At 36.1% G+C, this 16,340-nt stretch overlaps 2 protein-coding genes across 3 annotated transcripts; one reads left to right on the forward strand and one right to left on the reverse strand.

Moving 5' to 3' along the window:
* Positions 1-1,762: 1,762 nt before the first annotated feature.
* On the reverse strand, positions 1,763-9,998 carry LOC113391604 (uncharacterized). Of its 2 annotated transcripts, none has more exons than XM_064220013.1 (7): positions 9,631-9,998; positions 7,391-7,586; positions 5,979-6,114; positions 5,346-5,448; positions 4,089-4,205; positions 3,656-3,775; positions 1,763-2,086 (listed from the first exon to the last, which is right to left on the reverse strand). In XM_064220013.1, the coding sequence occupies exons 2-7, from the start codon at positions 7,573-7,575 to the stop codon at positions 1,956-1,958; spliced, it is 792 nt and encodes a 263-aa protein (XP_064076083.1). In that variant the 5' UTR covers positions 7,576-7,586; positions 9,631-9,998; the 3' UTR covers positions 1,763-1,955. The 2 variants fall into 2 exon arrangements, with proteins under 2 accessions (XP_064076083.1, XP_026483415.1); XM_026627630.2 differs by having other exon boundaries at positions 9,593-9,996.
* A 288-nt stretch (positions 9,999-10,286) lies between these two features.
* Positions 10,287-14,674, forward strand: LOC113391613 (NADH dehydrogenase [ubiquinone] 1 alpha subcomplex assembly factor 3). The gene is made up of 6 exons (XM_026627639.2): positions 10,287-10,447; positions 11,920-12,019; positions 13,009-13,067; positions 13,527-13,620; positions 13,873-14,009; positions 14,437-14,674. The coding sequence occupies exons 1-6, from the start codon at positions 10,386-10,388 to the stop codon at positions 14,543-14,545; spliced, it is 561 nt and encodes a 186-aa protein (XP_026483424.1). The 5' UTR covers positions 10,287-10,385; the 3' UTR covers positions 14,546-14,674.
* The last annotated feature ends 1,666 nt before the right edge of the window (positions 14,675-16,340 follow it).

The following is a 16,340-nucleotide window of genomic DNA, read 5'->3' on the forward strand; positions in this document are numbered from 1 at the left end:
TCATTTAAAGTTAGGTAGAGAATTATTCTTCTAATAATACCGATGTAACGCTTATAACTTACAATATGACATGATATATAAAAGGAGCGTCAACATAAAAATGAAACAAAATCAAATCAATAATATTTTATTTACAATCATTATAACAAACCAACAGGATGGAAAAAGTCTAAGCAATAATTGAGCAAAATTGCGAGTTAATAAGATTACACAATATATTATATTACTATTGAGGGAATGTTGAGTAAGCTACCCTTGAGTGTGAGGGTCAGGTGAGGAGATATATCGTTGTATGATGTCCTCCAATTTCCCGAAAGTAAAACTACCAACTTCACAGATCATAGTCTGGTTAGTGCTTACAAACTCAGGTGCACTTATTCTCCTAATTTAATGAGACTGCAAATGCTAAACGACTCGAGACAGGAACTAAATCTCCATAACTTTCTGAAGTACAACTTCCAACTCCTATAATTCTGGTTGCTGCTGATAATCCAACCAAAACATCCAGTAACTTTAATAAGCATACGTGACATACAAGACTTCGTAAATCTTATTATAAATGGACTGAACTTACAGCAAAGGCTTGTTATGTAAGAGGAAAATTCATATATATAGACATTTACTATAAACTATAACATATCACAAATATACAGCCCTGATATTTGAACTACAGTACGTTCCAATGGTAACAGGAGTTAAAACAAACCATATTTACATATTTCAAACGATTTGCTAGTAGCTATAAGCACTACAAACAATTCTTGATTGATAAATCTTTATTTCAGTGTTGCAGATCGATAGTTTGACTATCGATATTTGACCTCGAAAACTATTCAGGATATCGATAATACTATCGATAGGATCGTTTTGATCAATACTATTGATAGTATCGCTAACACCTTAACTATCGATAGTCAATCGATAGCATATCGATAGTAGACTATCGATATGCAACACTATTTATAATACAACACTATTCCACTTAACTACTTATTATACACTTTAATTTACCTCCACAATCCCGATAACAATTAAGTCGTCATACATAACATTTCTCACGATTATATATAAAATACATATATAATTGTATTTAACTAACGTGACTGTATTTTTAGATGTTGAAAAAGAGTAACCACTGAGTTTCTTGTCGGTTCATCTCGGTAGAATCTACATTCCGAACCGGTGGTAGCTTCACTTAAAATAGTTTGTTAAATGACGATCCAAAAGTGCTTGTAAAAGCCTACTTGAATGAAGTATATTTTGATTTTGATCTTTATCGGACTATTGAATCTCGACCAATGACATCGCGTCAATTCAAGGTCAAACTTGTTTATATATGTTTACTCCTCCTGCCATTGAAATCAATCATAGTGTTATTGCATAGTAACTTTATTTATATTCTAATTAATTTTAAATTATTATACTAAGTTTATTGAAGGTTCTTCTCGGCTGAATCTACGTTTCATACGGTTCTGTAAAATTATTATTGAAAAGTTCTTGTAAAAGCCTAATTGAATAAAGTTTATTTTGATTTTGAGATCACCAAGTGGTGCTCGTGATCGATTACCACTTTTGTTTGTATTTTTTTTCGAAGGCACAGTTTGACGGTCGGGCTGAAAGGTCAGATGATGGTAAGTGGTCGGCACTGATCATAGTCATCGACGCTGTAAGAAATTAACCATTCCTTACATCACCAATGCGCCAGCAACTTTGTTAACAAAGATACTTTTCAAACCGTAACACAAAAATACTAAATATTGCTGTTTTGCGGTAGAATATCTGATGAGCGGGTGGAATCTACCCCACCACCGAGTGAACATTTCATTCGACCGCTTAATTTAATAATTGAACAAAAATTTCGTCATCTTTGGATAAACCTTTATAAAACAATATTATTCTTAATAAAATTTCAATACTCGTGCCTAGGAAGCACCGGCAGCAGCGGTGGGAGGGCTCTAGGTGGGCAGCTCGTCGCGGGAGGCCCCCGGGGGGGCGAGCGCCGCCAGCAGCAGCGCCTGCGCCGGCGCGCCGAACACGGCCGGCAGCCGCGCCAGCCCGCCCGCCGCGCAGGGGGGCGCCGCCCACTCTGCAGAACAATACTTATTCAACCCATAAAGCGAAACACGATGGATTTTAGGCTTTTTATATTTTATTAAGTTTACATGAACTTTTTTCCATTGTTATACATTTCCAACATAGTTGAATAAGGGTTATCGTAAGAGGCCACAAGAAAAAGAATGGTAAACAAACCGAGAGGGCCTTCATCAAACACCACCCACCCGTATGGTAGCAAATAGTTAATCCACCAGTCAGGCTCGACCAGGACATATCAGGGAGGTTACCTGCCTTCGACTGTTCTGTTCGCCTAATTAGTAAAATAATGTCAAAAGGTCGCTTAGCAATGAATGCTAGTTAATGAATAACACGGGTTTTAAACATCACGTACGTATTTTGATGAGGATTTAATGAGGGACGTCTTGAATCGTGGGGGGGGGGTCGACTCGTATGTCGTGATGATAAACGGCATAACACTCTTTTATACCGTCGTGTCTTACGGTAGAGTGATTTAGCAGAAATCGTCACGTAAGGAAAAAGCGTTACGCCCCCTCCCCGACCTTTCCCTCTGTATCTCTATCTCTTTCTACTACACAAACACAATTTTATATAACATTATTGAAACTTATTTTTTTGTTATTGTTCTAATTAACTAAGGAGTTCTAATAACATTTTTATATCTTCTCATTTAATTCTCAAAAATTGTTAATTTATCTCATTGTGTCCAGGGCCGGACCGTAGGTTTAGGGGCCCTGGGCTAACACTACTTAGGGTCCACCTAAGACATATCTGAACGTAGACTTGAATTAAATTAATTGAATGGGTTTGATTAATTGCTGGACTCGCAGCGCTGCAAACCATACGATCTGTTTGATTTAATAAAGTGATGGATTCTTTCGCATTATCGTCTATTTTTGACTTTGACTTGACTTAGCTGGGGCCCCTTGAATCCACGGGGCCCTGGGCTGAAGCCCAAAAAGCCATATAGTATAGATCCGGCCCTGATTGTTTCCGTTATTTATATATATTTATATATATTTAATATATAACGAAAGCAACTTCGTTCCAACCGTGTGTCCCACGACACATCACTTTTAATATAAATCCTGTCAAAGGGCCATGGAACACCGTGATGATATTCACCAAGATGTGAGCATGGTGATAAACAAAGCGTATCCTGAAACGCCCTTAGCTAAGCAGTGTTATATATACAGGCATTACCGTCTTTACCGTAGCGCACATGGGACACGTGCCCAGGGCCCCCATCCTGAGAGGGCCCCGAAGAACCAACAATTTCTTTCATATGTTTGTTCTCACGTTGACTGCTATGTATATTTTCGAAAGTGATATATTTGTAAGAAATAACTAACATATTTATCAAAAAAGGCTACAAAATAGCCATAAGATTGTACAACCAATCAGATTCTTACGAATATACGAAAATTACCACACCGTTTATTTGAAACTATACTTAAGACCTGGCCAAAAGCAAATAATTTGTACATGGTAGTAAATATCTACCAAAAGGGCCCCAAATTCATGGGTGCCCAAGGGCCCCAGCATAGCTTGAGACGACTCTGTATACAGGTTGTTTGTTTACCAATATGAGTGGACTTCGGCGTCGCTACCAGCAGCAGAACGTGGGCTTCAGGCAACGTGAGCAGGCCACACTTCACGTATAGATAGCTGGACGCAGCCACTGTTGTTAACCAGCTTACAACTGTAAAGAAAATTAAATACATGAAAGATACCACATTCTTTTTATTTTTCATAATGTTGGTAGGTGAACAAGCAACTGAGTCACCTGATGGTAAGTGGTCACCACTACACATAGACATTGGTGCTGTAGAAGTATAAAGCAGTCCTTATATCGCCAATGCACCAGCATCCTTGAGAACTAAGATATAATGCAACTTGTTTATTTTAACTACCTAACCTGCAAACATAATACACCCCCCCCCCATTCTCTCCTTCACATACGGTTGAAGCCAGACTGGAAACTAGTTTAATATTAAATGAAAAGTTCAACTTACCCAAAAACAGTGTTGCCATTACATCAATGACGTACAAACTGCCCTCCGCTTCTCTCAACAGCGAGCAACACTCGCTGTACAGTATTGCCAGCGCTGATATCTTGTTTATAGTACCGTCTGAAATATAAGATTATTTTAAATTTCAAAATCAATAAAAAATCCATTTAATAATCTTGGGCTAAGCTCTCTCCTCTTGAGAAGTAGGTTTAGAACAACTCACTGCTCCATTTAGGGTTCGTGGACTCTGTTCTGACTCGCTTCAGGTTGATTTGCCTTCCAACCGTCAAAAATACTTTCTAAAGCGTATAAAAGCTAGTGTAGACTTTTTAATCATCATCAATGGAATCTTGTTTTTTTTCTAATATAGATAGGCGGCCTGGCAAATGGAGCACCTGATGGTAAGTGGTCACCATTGTGAACGGAGATGGCCGAGTGTTTAGAACTTCATCTTAACCGATGATTGCTTGTTAACCCAGGCAAGCACCACTTGGGGTACATGTCAATCACCTCCTCGTGGCGTGGTGTCCCTGATCGGCGTCAGGACGGACCATGTGAGTGGCCTCGTTGGCTAGGAGGAAGTGGGAGGGCTCGCTACTCGAGCCTCCCAGGTGTTTTACACCGGCGGTCAGCGGCGGAGCCTACCATCTTATCCGCCGCAGGGCGTCAGATTCGTTGACGCCCAGCCTCCAGTGGCGGACTCGGGGGAGTTCGCCACATTCCCCCGTGGAGGTTGAGGGGGAAGGCACGCATTAGGCGCGCTTTCCATGAATATTCAGCCGCCTTACGGCGGTTGCCGCTGGTGGGGTCGCGGTTGCATGCCCTGTGCGATCCCGTGGCCTCACCACTCGGCGGCATGGTGGAAACCCGAGGATGGTTTTAGTGGGTAGGACAGGGCATTAGCATTAGCGTGCCCTGGCACGGAGCATTAGATCCCGGTTGAGTCCCACATACCCGTCCCGGTCCCCCGACCGGGCGGCATGCGTAAATGCATTTCCTTCTCGTAAAACAAAAAAAAAAAGGCAAGCACCACTGAATTTTCATGTGCTTAATTTGTGTTTATAATTCATCCCGTGCTCGGCGATGAAGGAAAACATCGTGAGGGAACCTGCACGTGTCTAATTTCAATGAAATTTCATCCAAACTTTCTCCTCAAAGGGAGAGGTCTCAGCCCACCAGCGGCACAATAGCAGGCTGTTAAATCAACCTTATACAAACTAAATTACAAATAAACATTTGCCTTAACTACATGGTACATACCGATTTCCGTTTTTGAGGACAAATTTCCAATTGCGAACGGCACTAGAGCTGATGACGCAGTTATGAGAACTCCTCGCAACGACGGCAGAGCTATACGACCACACTGGAAGGTTCAGCTCATTAACAATACTATTGGTGGCAGCGATACTATTGATGCTATGGATAGTATCGATAGTTTGGGTTAATAGTGATGGTTTTTGCAATAATATCGATAGTTTTGACACGTGACAATAATATCGATAGACTATCAATACTATGCTACATATATCTCTATAATCTATACATATACAGGGTTATTGGTAATTCAACGTATTCCCGTTAGGAGGTAAGGTAAGGTAAGGTAAATAAATTTTTGAAATTGCAATTTTGACTTATTTTGAAAAAATCTAAAAAACGCGATAACTCAAAAATGGTTCACATTTGCATCATGCATATGGGGGTTCAAATTATCGCAAATCACCCCTATCACCTCCTAACGGGAATACGTCGAATTACCAATAACCCTGTATATACATATATCGATAAGCAACACTACAATAAAGTCGTCTGGAAGCATTTAGTTTAATTGTGACTTAGAGCACCTTAGTGTACGAAGTAACGTCCTTGGATGTTTGGAGATTGTTCACCACTTACCAACAAAAGATGAGCAATGGGGGAGAATACGAATGACACCGCATAACTGGTGGCAGCTAACGAAGCGGTGACTCCGTCTCTGCTCAGCGAGAGCGGCAGCCACGCGCAAGGGCGCGCCAGAGACGCTAATATGGCACTAGAATACCATTAAATGCTTAAAATACATTAAGCTACTCGTCCCTTCATGCGCGCACAAAAAATCTCTATATACAACTTTTTGATTGAAAAACCAACATTAAAAAAAAATTGCTATTTTTCCGGCTAGAAATTTTCTCTAATACAATTTGCATGTATTATACATATAAAACTTCCTCTCGAATCACTCTGTTTACTTATGAAAACCGCATTAAAATCCGTTGCGTAGTTAATAGATCTAAGCGTACAGACGCTGGGAGGGGACTTTTTTTACTATACTATGTAGACAGATTCAGATCTAAAGGTCTGGAGGCCCTGGGGCACAAAGGAGTAGAGGCCCTAGAACAATAGAAGCGAGGAAACCCTAATATTTTTATTATGAATCAATTTGAATATATTAACTTCAATCAGTAAGCTACAAATTATTTACGTGTACCGGTAGCTTTTAAAACAATAAATAGTTACATTATTATAATTTGAATATATCTAGATATTCCCCCCGATATAGATATAGAGGCCCCTCTCACGTGGAGGCCCCAGGGCAGTTGCCTCGGTTGCCCCCCCATAAATCCTGCCCTGTATACAAAGATAGTGCTGCAATAATGCAACTATTTCAATATATTTGACCGTAAAAGTTGAGTAGAGTAGAGAGTATTTATGTATTATTCTAGGGCTTTGTGCAAGCCTATCTGGATAGGTACCACCTACTCATCACACAATCTACTGGATAGGTACCACCTACTCATCACACAATCTATCAAATAGCAATACTTTTAATTGTTATGTTCCAGTTCGAAGGGTGAGTGAATCACTCAACTACAGGCACGAGGGACAAAACATCTTAGTTCCAATGTCTACCATCAGCTAGTCTATCCGCCCCTACGCCTGCATATTTTATAAAACAATGCCCTTACAATCTTAACTATGTATAAACGACAATGAATTATCTTGCCCTTAATCAATTACTTGGAGTATTTTTCGCTACATTCCGTCACATAATCTTATGAACAATCAAACAATACAAAGTTACGTGCTGTAGTTTCTAGCAGAATGACATAAATAAGCATCCCCCTCTTAACTATCTGATGAGTACTAATATCCCCACTCCATATGGTGAAAGGAAACCGAGCTACCAGCACAAGTATTGTCAAAAACGATAGCAGGCTGGCGTTATAAATCCGTTTCATTAAAATCCCTCACACTCAAATATAACCTCACCATATTTCAACGTAACATATATAATTATCTTAACACAAATTAAAAAAAAAGGAACTTACCCCTCAATAACACGCCTATCGAGAGCTACTGACAGTGCGTTAACAGTGACAGCGGACAAAACGAATGCGACAACATGTGCATGGAGCGCTGTCAATGCGTACATGCGCGTGCGACATGCATGCACGCGTGTGCGACCCGCGTTATAATATATGTACGTCCGGGGAATGTGACTTATGTATTCCATGTGAAATATTCCTGTAAAAAATATTATTAAATAGTTAAAATTTATCATATCCAATAAACTATTGGAAAAATTTACGGTTCACAAGTTCATTTCGTTTTTTATACTTTAAAAAAATATACTATAGTGATTGTTAGCGTGAAGGGAACAGCTCGGAAGCACCCCCACGGCAGGGGAAAGGTCTCTTATCTTGAGAAAAAAAGATCTCTTATGTCTTATCTTGATCTTGAGAATATTTGTAGTCAATTTGTTTCTATGGTATAAAATAAGGCGGAGATGCACCACTGCCAATAGACAGTCACCATAAAAAATACTATTGCTTATATCGCCAGTGCGCCACGGACCTTGAGAGCTAAGATGTCATGTTCCTTATGCCTGTAGTCACTAGCTCACTCACCCTTCGAACCAGAACAACACAATACAAGTATTGTTGCTCGGTGTTATAATATCTGATGAGTGAGGGGCTTGCAAAAAGCCATACCACCTAGTAAATTACACAACACTGCTGTGCATGTATTTCCTAAGAATTTTCCTCCACAGCCAAATTAAGCTAATTGAAAATGGATGGCAATAAGATTCTTATGATCTTTGATAGGATTGAAAAATGTATTACATTTGCTTTTTTTTTAATATTACAGTATAAAATCAGGCAAAGAAAGCAATTTTTTGGTACTTTTAAATTATAAGACTACATATGTTTAGCTATAAACTCAAATATATTAAAATCTTTAATGTATTTCTATTTTTAATATCATAAATTCTATTATTCTAAATTGCCAGGTATTTAGCAGTATCTTCTAATTTGACAAAATTATATTTTTTTATTAATATATATTAATTTTAAAGCTTATATTAAAATGTAAAGCAAAAACGTGTGATTATAAATATTTTATTTTGCAATAATTAAAATTCCATCTCAGAATGGTTTTTCAGAATGATAAATAATGATCCAAGTCACAATACCAGGATGACTCAGAAAAAAAAGGTGATTTCTATTATTTAACCATGAATAAGTTTATTTTGAATTGAATTTAAAAAAATTGAAAAAGTAGAGCATGCGGAATGCTGAGAGATTAAGAGCTTTTATAATATAACTTACTTATGTATATAGTATCTTTACTTTATAAAAACAAGTCTAATTAAATCAAGTTCATTGAACCTTGAATCTATTTTTAATAGACTAGCCGACATTGCGCGTATAGCGCACAAACTAAAGATCAATCTATTCCCATTTTCTTATAATGTAATGTGACAGCAAATTATAATCAGTTCAAGCTCGGCAACAATGGTTTTACCCGCTTTCTTAAGCATGAGATAGTAAACTGCCAACTAGTAATTTCCCGGCTGCTATTGAGAATTTCTAGGCAGAAAAACTCGACCCAACACAAGGTTATCTATCAAATATATCATTCGTATCTATCTTAACTTTGTTCATTAATATTATTAAGAGGTTATAAGCAACGGTCTCTGAATTGCTGATCATAGCATAATATGATTTTTATCTGAGTAATCATTGGTTGATAGAAGAATCTAATTAATCAATTATCATCATCCTCCTGCCCTTATCCCAATTTTATTCGGGGTCGGCTCAGCATGTCTTTTTCTTCCATAGTTCTCTGTCTGACATCATCTCACTAGCAACATTCTCTCCAGCCATTTAGTCTTTCACACAATCCATCCATTGTTATAAGACGATACGGCTGGAAAGAATGTTACTAGGGAGATAACTAATAATAAGCAACCAATAAGCGTTCAAAATAAACCGAAACTACTTAATCGGACTTTAATTAATGCTTCAGTTATTGGATATAAGTTTATACTATTTAATATTTAACATACAATTTATTTAAACTCTATTTCAATGTAATTTATGGCTCAATATTGCATGAAATACTTTCCCTTTTTATTATTCGATGTTTAAGATATCAAAATTTCAATGTGCATCCAGCTGTTTATTTTATATAAACAAAATAATGTATAAATACGAGCTCTAAATGTGAGAAAAATATAATGTAGTTACATGGGCGAATGGGTGCAATGCGTTCTAGATATATCTACGTGAACATGCATGTAGTTGCCTCCGGGAGCCCCGTAATTCGGCGCAAGAACAGCGAGAGCCATTGTCGTCAAGACTCCGAGCACCATCCAGCGTTTCTTCAATTCCTTCCGAAAGTCCAAATCATAATCACTTTTATACACTTCATTACGGTCCTTTTGAGGATATACAACCTGGGTTGATGTTACAGTACATTCCATCTTCAAATTATATTAATATTATCGAAAGTGAAACATGTGAATATTTTATTAACTTCTTCTGTTTTTTTAGAACAACGGATAGCTTTTGTCGTTTATTTTGCATTGATTTGAGTATTTTTAGATGGAAGACAAAGATATTACAAAAAAATAAATAATTAAAACTAAATTTAGCTAAAATCAATGGATTGGGTTTTATAAATTTTAAAATACCGCGCATCTGCAATGCTGCAAAGATGACAAGATAGGATAATGACGTCATCACTGTGTTCCAATTTACGCAGAAAATCTGATTTATTTTTTCAAATAATTTAATATTTTAATAATGATTATTTACTTGTTACGATTTTTCACTTGTTATTGTTAAAAAAAGTTATTAAAATATATTTCAGTATATTCATTGTTAATCAGTTACTCTGGTTTATTTAAAAAAAATCAAATGTCAATATGACTTTTCGTGCTATACTGAATAGAAGGCAATAGTATAATAATTTAATATTTGTAAATAAAAGTGTGCAATACTTATTTACGAAATAATTTAAACTTATTAATTATTAAAGATGATGTTAAGAAGCTTACGACAAGTAGGAGAAAATATAAAAAGAAATCCATTATTTTTAAGGTTAGAATAGATATATTTATTTTTATTTCTCATATCGTTTTGTTTACAAAATATTTTACATCGCCAAATTAATATAATTATAAAATATTCAAAAATATTTTTTCTTATTAAGATTATACTTGAACCCGGACATTTTATAATGAAATAGCTCATAATGAAAAATTTTTTTTAAATATTATTAGACATAATATTATACTGTACATGTTTATATAGGTAACTAATTGTCGCCTCTCTCATTATAGGGGTTGATCGTCAGGTGTTAGGTATAAAAAATTAGCCTATATCCTTGGAGTTCAAACTTGGTTCATACCAATTTTCACTAATTTCGGTTTGGGGGTTTGGCCGTGAAATAGCAACAGACAGACAGAATTACTTTCGCAATCATAATATAATATAGATAGCAGTATAAGTGTACAAAACTGCCTGCAGGACATTTAAAGAAGAGTTATGATTGTAAACACATATACATGCTTAAAAAAAAAACATAAATATCTTGCCGTTGAAAATGTGGTTTATAAGAATTTTTACAATTATTAATAAATAGTGTAATATTTCTATGTTAAATTAAAATATTTTACTACATTGATTCTTATGCCAGGGATATATAATTTTTTTTTTTTAATTTATATCTTTACAACATCCACGGGCTCACAGTTGCCTTTTTTTACATTTTATTTTTATAAATTTTGGCTTTATTTTATATTTTTACTGAACATCAGCAGATCTTCGCTGGACTTTGAGCTTGTTGTCTTCTTGGAAGACATGCCCCACACTGACATTTTTTTTTTCAATTTAAATTAATATATAAATAATCCATAATAAATAATATATGATAATAAATAATAGGTATATAAAAATACTGTATATAGTAGACTTTTTTTTTTTTTACCCTAATTACTGCAATCCTGCGGGCCCTGCTCTGTGCTCGATCAGAGAGAGTACAGCCTCAGCGACTCTGATGTCGCGTTTATGTATAGATGTCTTGAGGCTGTGCTCTAGGATGGTCTTTTCTGAAACACCCGCCGCTCGGCCGATGAATCTGCCGATAGCGTTAGTGTGTCTAGTGATTGCCACAACTGCGTGAGGAACACTTTCGTGTATACGGAGCCTCACATTCTTCGACTGGACTATGATAACGTCGCCGTAGGTCCGCCCCTGAGATTCGTGGATGGTCATGATGCTTGACCCTTCACCTTTTCCGTATCCCTGGTCCATCAGGAGTAGGGATATATAAATTTGAGTATAAATGAGTATAATTTATGTTATTAAATGACGATAAAGTGCTTGTGAAAGTAAACAGACCACCTGTCCACCAGGTCGACCTATTTGCACTAAATAGTCAATAAAGTTGTATAAATAAAATACTTAAATTAATTAATAATATATTTTGAAATGAATATTTAACTAAACTTAATGATGTGTATAAAAAATGTGTTTTTTTTAAGGAATACATATATGTTTTTTTGTTATAGTGTAAGAAACAAAGCAGCATATGAGGGTGATGGGAAAACAGCTGTGAGGATCTTAAACCAGGACCAGGATCTAGGACTTATGATAGATGCCTATGCAAGTGTAAGTACAAAAAAAAAAAAAAACTTAAGGCAAACAGAAGCTTACTAAATTAAAACTTGCATATTATGAATGACATAAGTAAAATACCACTGACTGACTTGAAATTTAGCATTGTTATTCCCTTCCCGACATAAAGGCTTACTAAGGAAAGATTATTGGCAATTTTAACTTCTAGAGGGACAATTGGGGGGGGGGGGTAACTTGTAATGATTTTTACCTGAACAAAGTCAGGACAGACCACTAGTATATATAATTATTTCTTTGGATATTGGTTTAATTATGGAGAAGCACTTCGAAACATTATGACACAATGTCTTATTGCGTCAACTGGTTATGTGTAGTTCAGATTTTGCTCGGGAAACAGGATTTGTAATTCAATGAGGCAACGTTGCAAATTTTGTTGATGATAATTTTTGAAGTGTTTCATTTTTTCTTTTGACAGTGCATATAATTTTGTATAACTAATTTTTTATTACACTTTACTGCCTCTGTATTTTTTTGTTTGTCCAATGGAAATCCCGTACCGTGTAGCGACTTTTCATTTTAATCAATGCAAACACTTAACATTTTTTTTTTACGTATTACATTCATAGTAAACTGATAAAAAGGTCGAATGTAACTTCCTGCGTTTTTTTTTTAATTTTTATGGCGTTGGTTGGCGGACGAGCATACGAGCCACCTGATGGTAAGTGGTCACCACCGCCGTAAGAAATATTAAGCATTCCTTACATCACTTATGCGCCACCAACCTTGGGAACTAAGATGTTATGTCCCTTGTGCCTGTGATTACACTGGCTCACTCACCCTTCTAACCGGAACACAACAATACAGTGTACTGTTATTTGGCGGTAGAATATCTGAAAAATTTTGGCGTATAAAATAAGTCGACTCTACTGAAGGCCCTGTTGTGCCGTATATAATTCCGTGCGCTTTCGTCTCCCTTGAATATGGTGCAAGTCGTATAATATATGTGAGGATATTTGTTTCAGTATGGCTTTCGTTTGAACAACGGGATCACAGTGCTAGGACCAGTTGCTATATTTCCTAGGTAAGTCGTTCTTGGTTGTTTTAGTAATATTAGTATTTTTTTTTATATGTTAACAAGTAAATTGATGCTAAGTAAATTAATATATATATTAACAGGATAACGTTTGCCGGGTTTTGTATTAATTATATGTATATGAAATATAGCCGAGATGGTTAGCCCGAGCCCAGTGGTTAGAACGCGTGCATCTTAACCGATGATTTCGGGGTTCAAACCCAGACAGGCACCACTGAATTTTCATGTGCTTAATTTGTTTTTATAATTCATCTCGTGCTCGGCGGTGAAGGAAAATATCGTGAGGAAACCTGCATGTGTCTAATTTCAACGAAATTCTGCCACATTGGAGCAGCGTGGTGGAATATGCTCCAAACCTTCTCCTCAAAAAGGAGAGGAGGCCTTAGCCCAGCAGTGGGAAATTTACAGGCTGCTAATGTAATGTAATATGTAATATATTATGTTCAGGACAATATTATCGTGGCAAATACGGACTTCAAGTGAAATCAACGAGGCTTCGCTTCGGTTCTTTAAGCTCCTGGAACCCAAGATCGATTTGTTGGTAAGATTGGAGAATATATTTAAGAAGTCGATCGGGCAAACGGGCACCCGATGGTGAGTGGTCATCACAGAGTCGGATTTAAACGTTTCGAGACCTTAGAGCAACAGAGGCGTGGAGACCCTAAGAATTATATTATGAATTAATTTGATTTAAATATTTTAATTTAATTTAAAGCTACAATTTAATTACTTGTATCGGTAACTTTTAAAATAATTATTATTAACATTCTTCAACTGGTCGGAATCTTTGCAGATAATAGGCTTAGAAACTAAGGAGAGAAAAGTTATAAATTCTGTGTTCCAAGCGTCCAGAGAAGCGAAGCTTAATGTTGAGATCTTGTCTACGGAGCACGCTTGTTCGACTTTTAACTTCTTAAATGCGGAGGGGAGGTGAGTTATCTTGTGGTACTTGTGGTTTTAGAGTCTTGTGCGAGACTGGTCCTCGTTCACGGTCACTTAACTATCATAGGGCTAACCGGTGCAACCAGGGCCCCAAAGTTCTACCCCTAGGGGTACCCCTTACCGTAGCTACCATAGTGCATAGATGCTCCGAAGCTAATGGGGCCCCGAGGACTTTTTTTGCAAGTCGCTGCATTATAATAGCATCCCTATCTATCAGTTTAAGTTTATACTACATGGAAAATTACAGCATGACTTTTGCTCGATCATCAATTATACTAAATGTAAATTATACAATATTTGTATACCGTATGTACAATAATACGATTACTGTAATAAATAATTTAATCGACAATTTCGTGTCACTATCATCCGCCATCAGTTTGTTTGTCTCGTTCTAATTTATTTTTTGTTTCAGATCAATAGCAGGAGCTCTACTGCCCCCCCTACACATTGATATGAATGAAAATGATATGTTGCAATCCAAAATGCACTACCAAAACGTTTTCGAAAAAGGTCTACAGTAAATCTCCTCATAATATCCCTAAAAGAATATTAGTTTGAAGCAATTATGGAGCACCGTAAAATAAACGAAACTTATCGGATATCCGAAATATGAATATATCCGAAACCGTAAACCACGCATGAACGCATGAATTTTTTTTTTTTTTTTATATTTTTTTTGAAATATTGGACAACATCACATACATTACTCTGATCCCAATGTAAGTAGCTAAAGCACTTGTGTTATGGAAAATCAGAAGTAACGACGGTACCACAAACACCCAGACCCAAAACAACATAGAAAACTAATGAACTTTTTCTACATCGACTCGGCCGGGAATCGAACCCGGGACCTCGGAGAGACGTACCCATGAAAACCGGTGTACACATTACTCGACTCGAGGTCATCAAAGGTAAACGAATCCGAACAAAAAAAACAATGTTTATTTTAATTTTGTTTATGCATTGTGTTATAACTCAAAGAAAGGAGCTAAAATTAAACCCAACTTAATACCAAACAATAGCCTATCACCTATTCTAATGGAAGTCGGAAGATAAACAAACCTTAGATTTACGTATTTCATGCGATTTGCTAATAACTCAGCTATATTGTGCACTACTAAGAGTTAATGATTAATATATCTCTATTTATAATACAACACTGTTACACTTAACTACTTATATCCAGTTTAATTTTACGTCCAAAATTCGAAATTGATAACAGTTTCGTTGACGTTCATAACAAAATTTTTTTCGCAAATCCATAGTGAATATCATAGACTAATCGAGCTCTCGACCAATGATGGCGCGTCAAGTCGCTGTCAAATGTTGTTTACTTGGCTTTTCTCTTATGGTTGGAATAGATTATACGCATAAACTTAAATTGTATTCTCTTGTAATTTCTGAATAATCTAATATTTATCCTGAAATAATTTCGTATTCGTATCTGAAACTGATAAAATATTATTAACATATCCGAATCCATACACAGGTCCAAAATTACATCATAACCTTTGTTTTAGTTTGACATGGGCCTTCGTGAGTGTTTAGTTCTGACATACTTAAAACCTTTTTAATTTAAAAATTAACTGTTAGATTTGATTCGATAGCAATTGCGTATGTATAAATATATATCTTATATAGTTAAGCTATAATCCCAATTACAGGGATCTGTTATATTGTGCCTTTGTAAAAAATATATGTCAACCGTCTAAGCAAATGTTTGCAATTCTTGTTATTAACAATATTTTAGCAATTTTTGTTGAGGGCTGTCGACAACTGCGATCGTCCCTTAATGGAAACGCAGGTGTAAAAGTTAATTTATTTATTTATTGTTTTTAGAATAGCAACATTGTTTGCAGATTTTCATTTAAATTTTCAACGATGATATTAAAAACGTTAAAAACATTATGTAAATATTAGATTATATTGTTAAATATAGATTATGGAAGTATGGCTTTGTTTTATTCATATTTATTTTAATTAAAAAATAACTGTTTTATTTGGAACACATTTAATTGAACAAACACACATAGATCACACATTAAAAGTAAGGGTTGAGGTTTCTAGAATGTTCATTCCCTTTGAGTTAAAGAAACACTTCCTTCACGAGTGGAAATGGATTTTTATTTTGAGAAGTAATTGTAAACTCATAAGTTTGATCACCAATATATTGATAAACCAAGCTAACTTTAATCTGTGCTCTTGAGAGTAGCTGTTATGTAGTATCCACTAAAAATGCCTGTAATGATCTTCAGTGGCATGGATCTGAGATGTTTTCATATTATAACGCCCCCCCCCCCACACACTGCTGCTATT

Source organism: Vanessa tameamea, chromosome 30 (assembly GCF_037043105.1).
Source record: "Vanessa tameamea isolate UH-Manoa-2023 chromosome 30, ilVanTame1 primary haplotype, whole genome shotgun sequence".
In the NCBI taxonomy this organism is placed as follows: Eukaryota; Metazoa; Arthropoda; class Insecta; order Lepidoptera; family Nymphalidae; genus Vanessa; species Vanessa tameamea.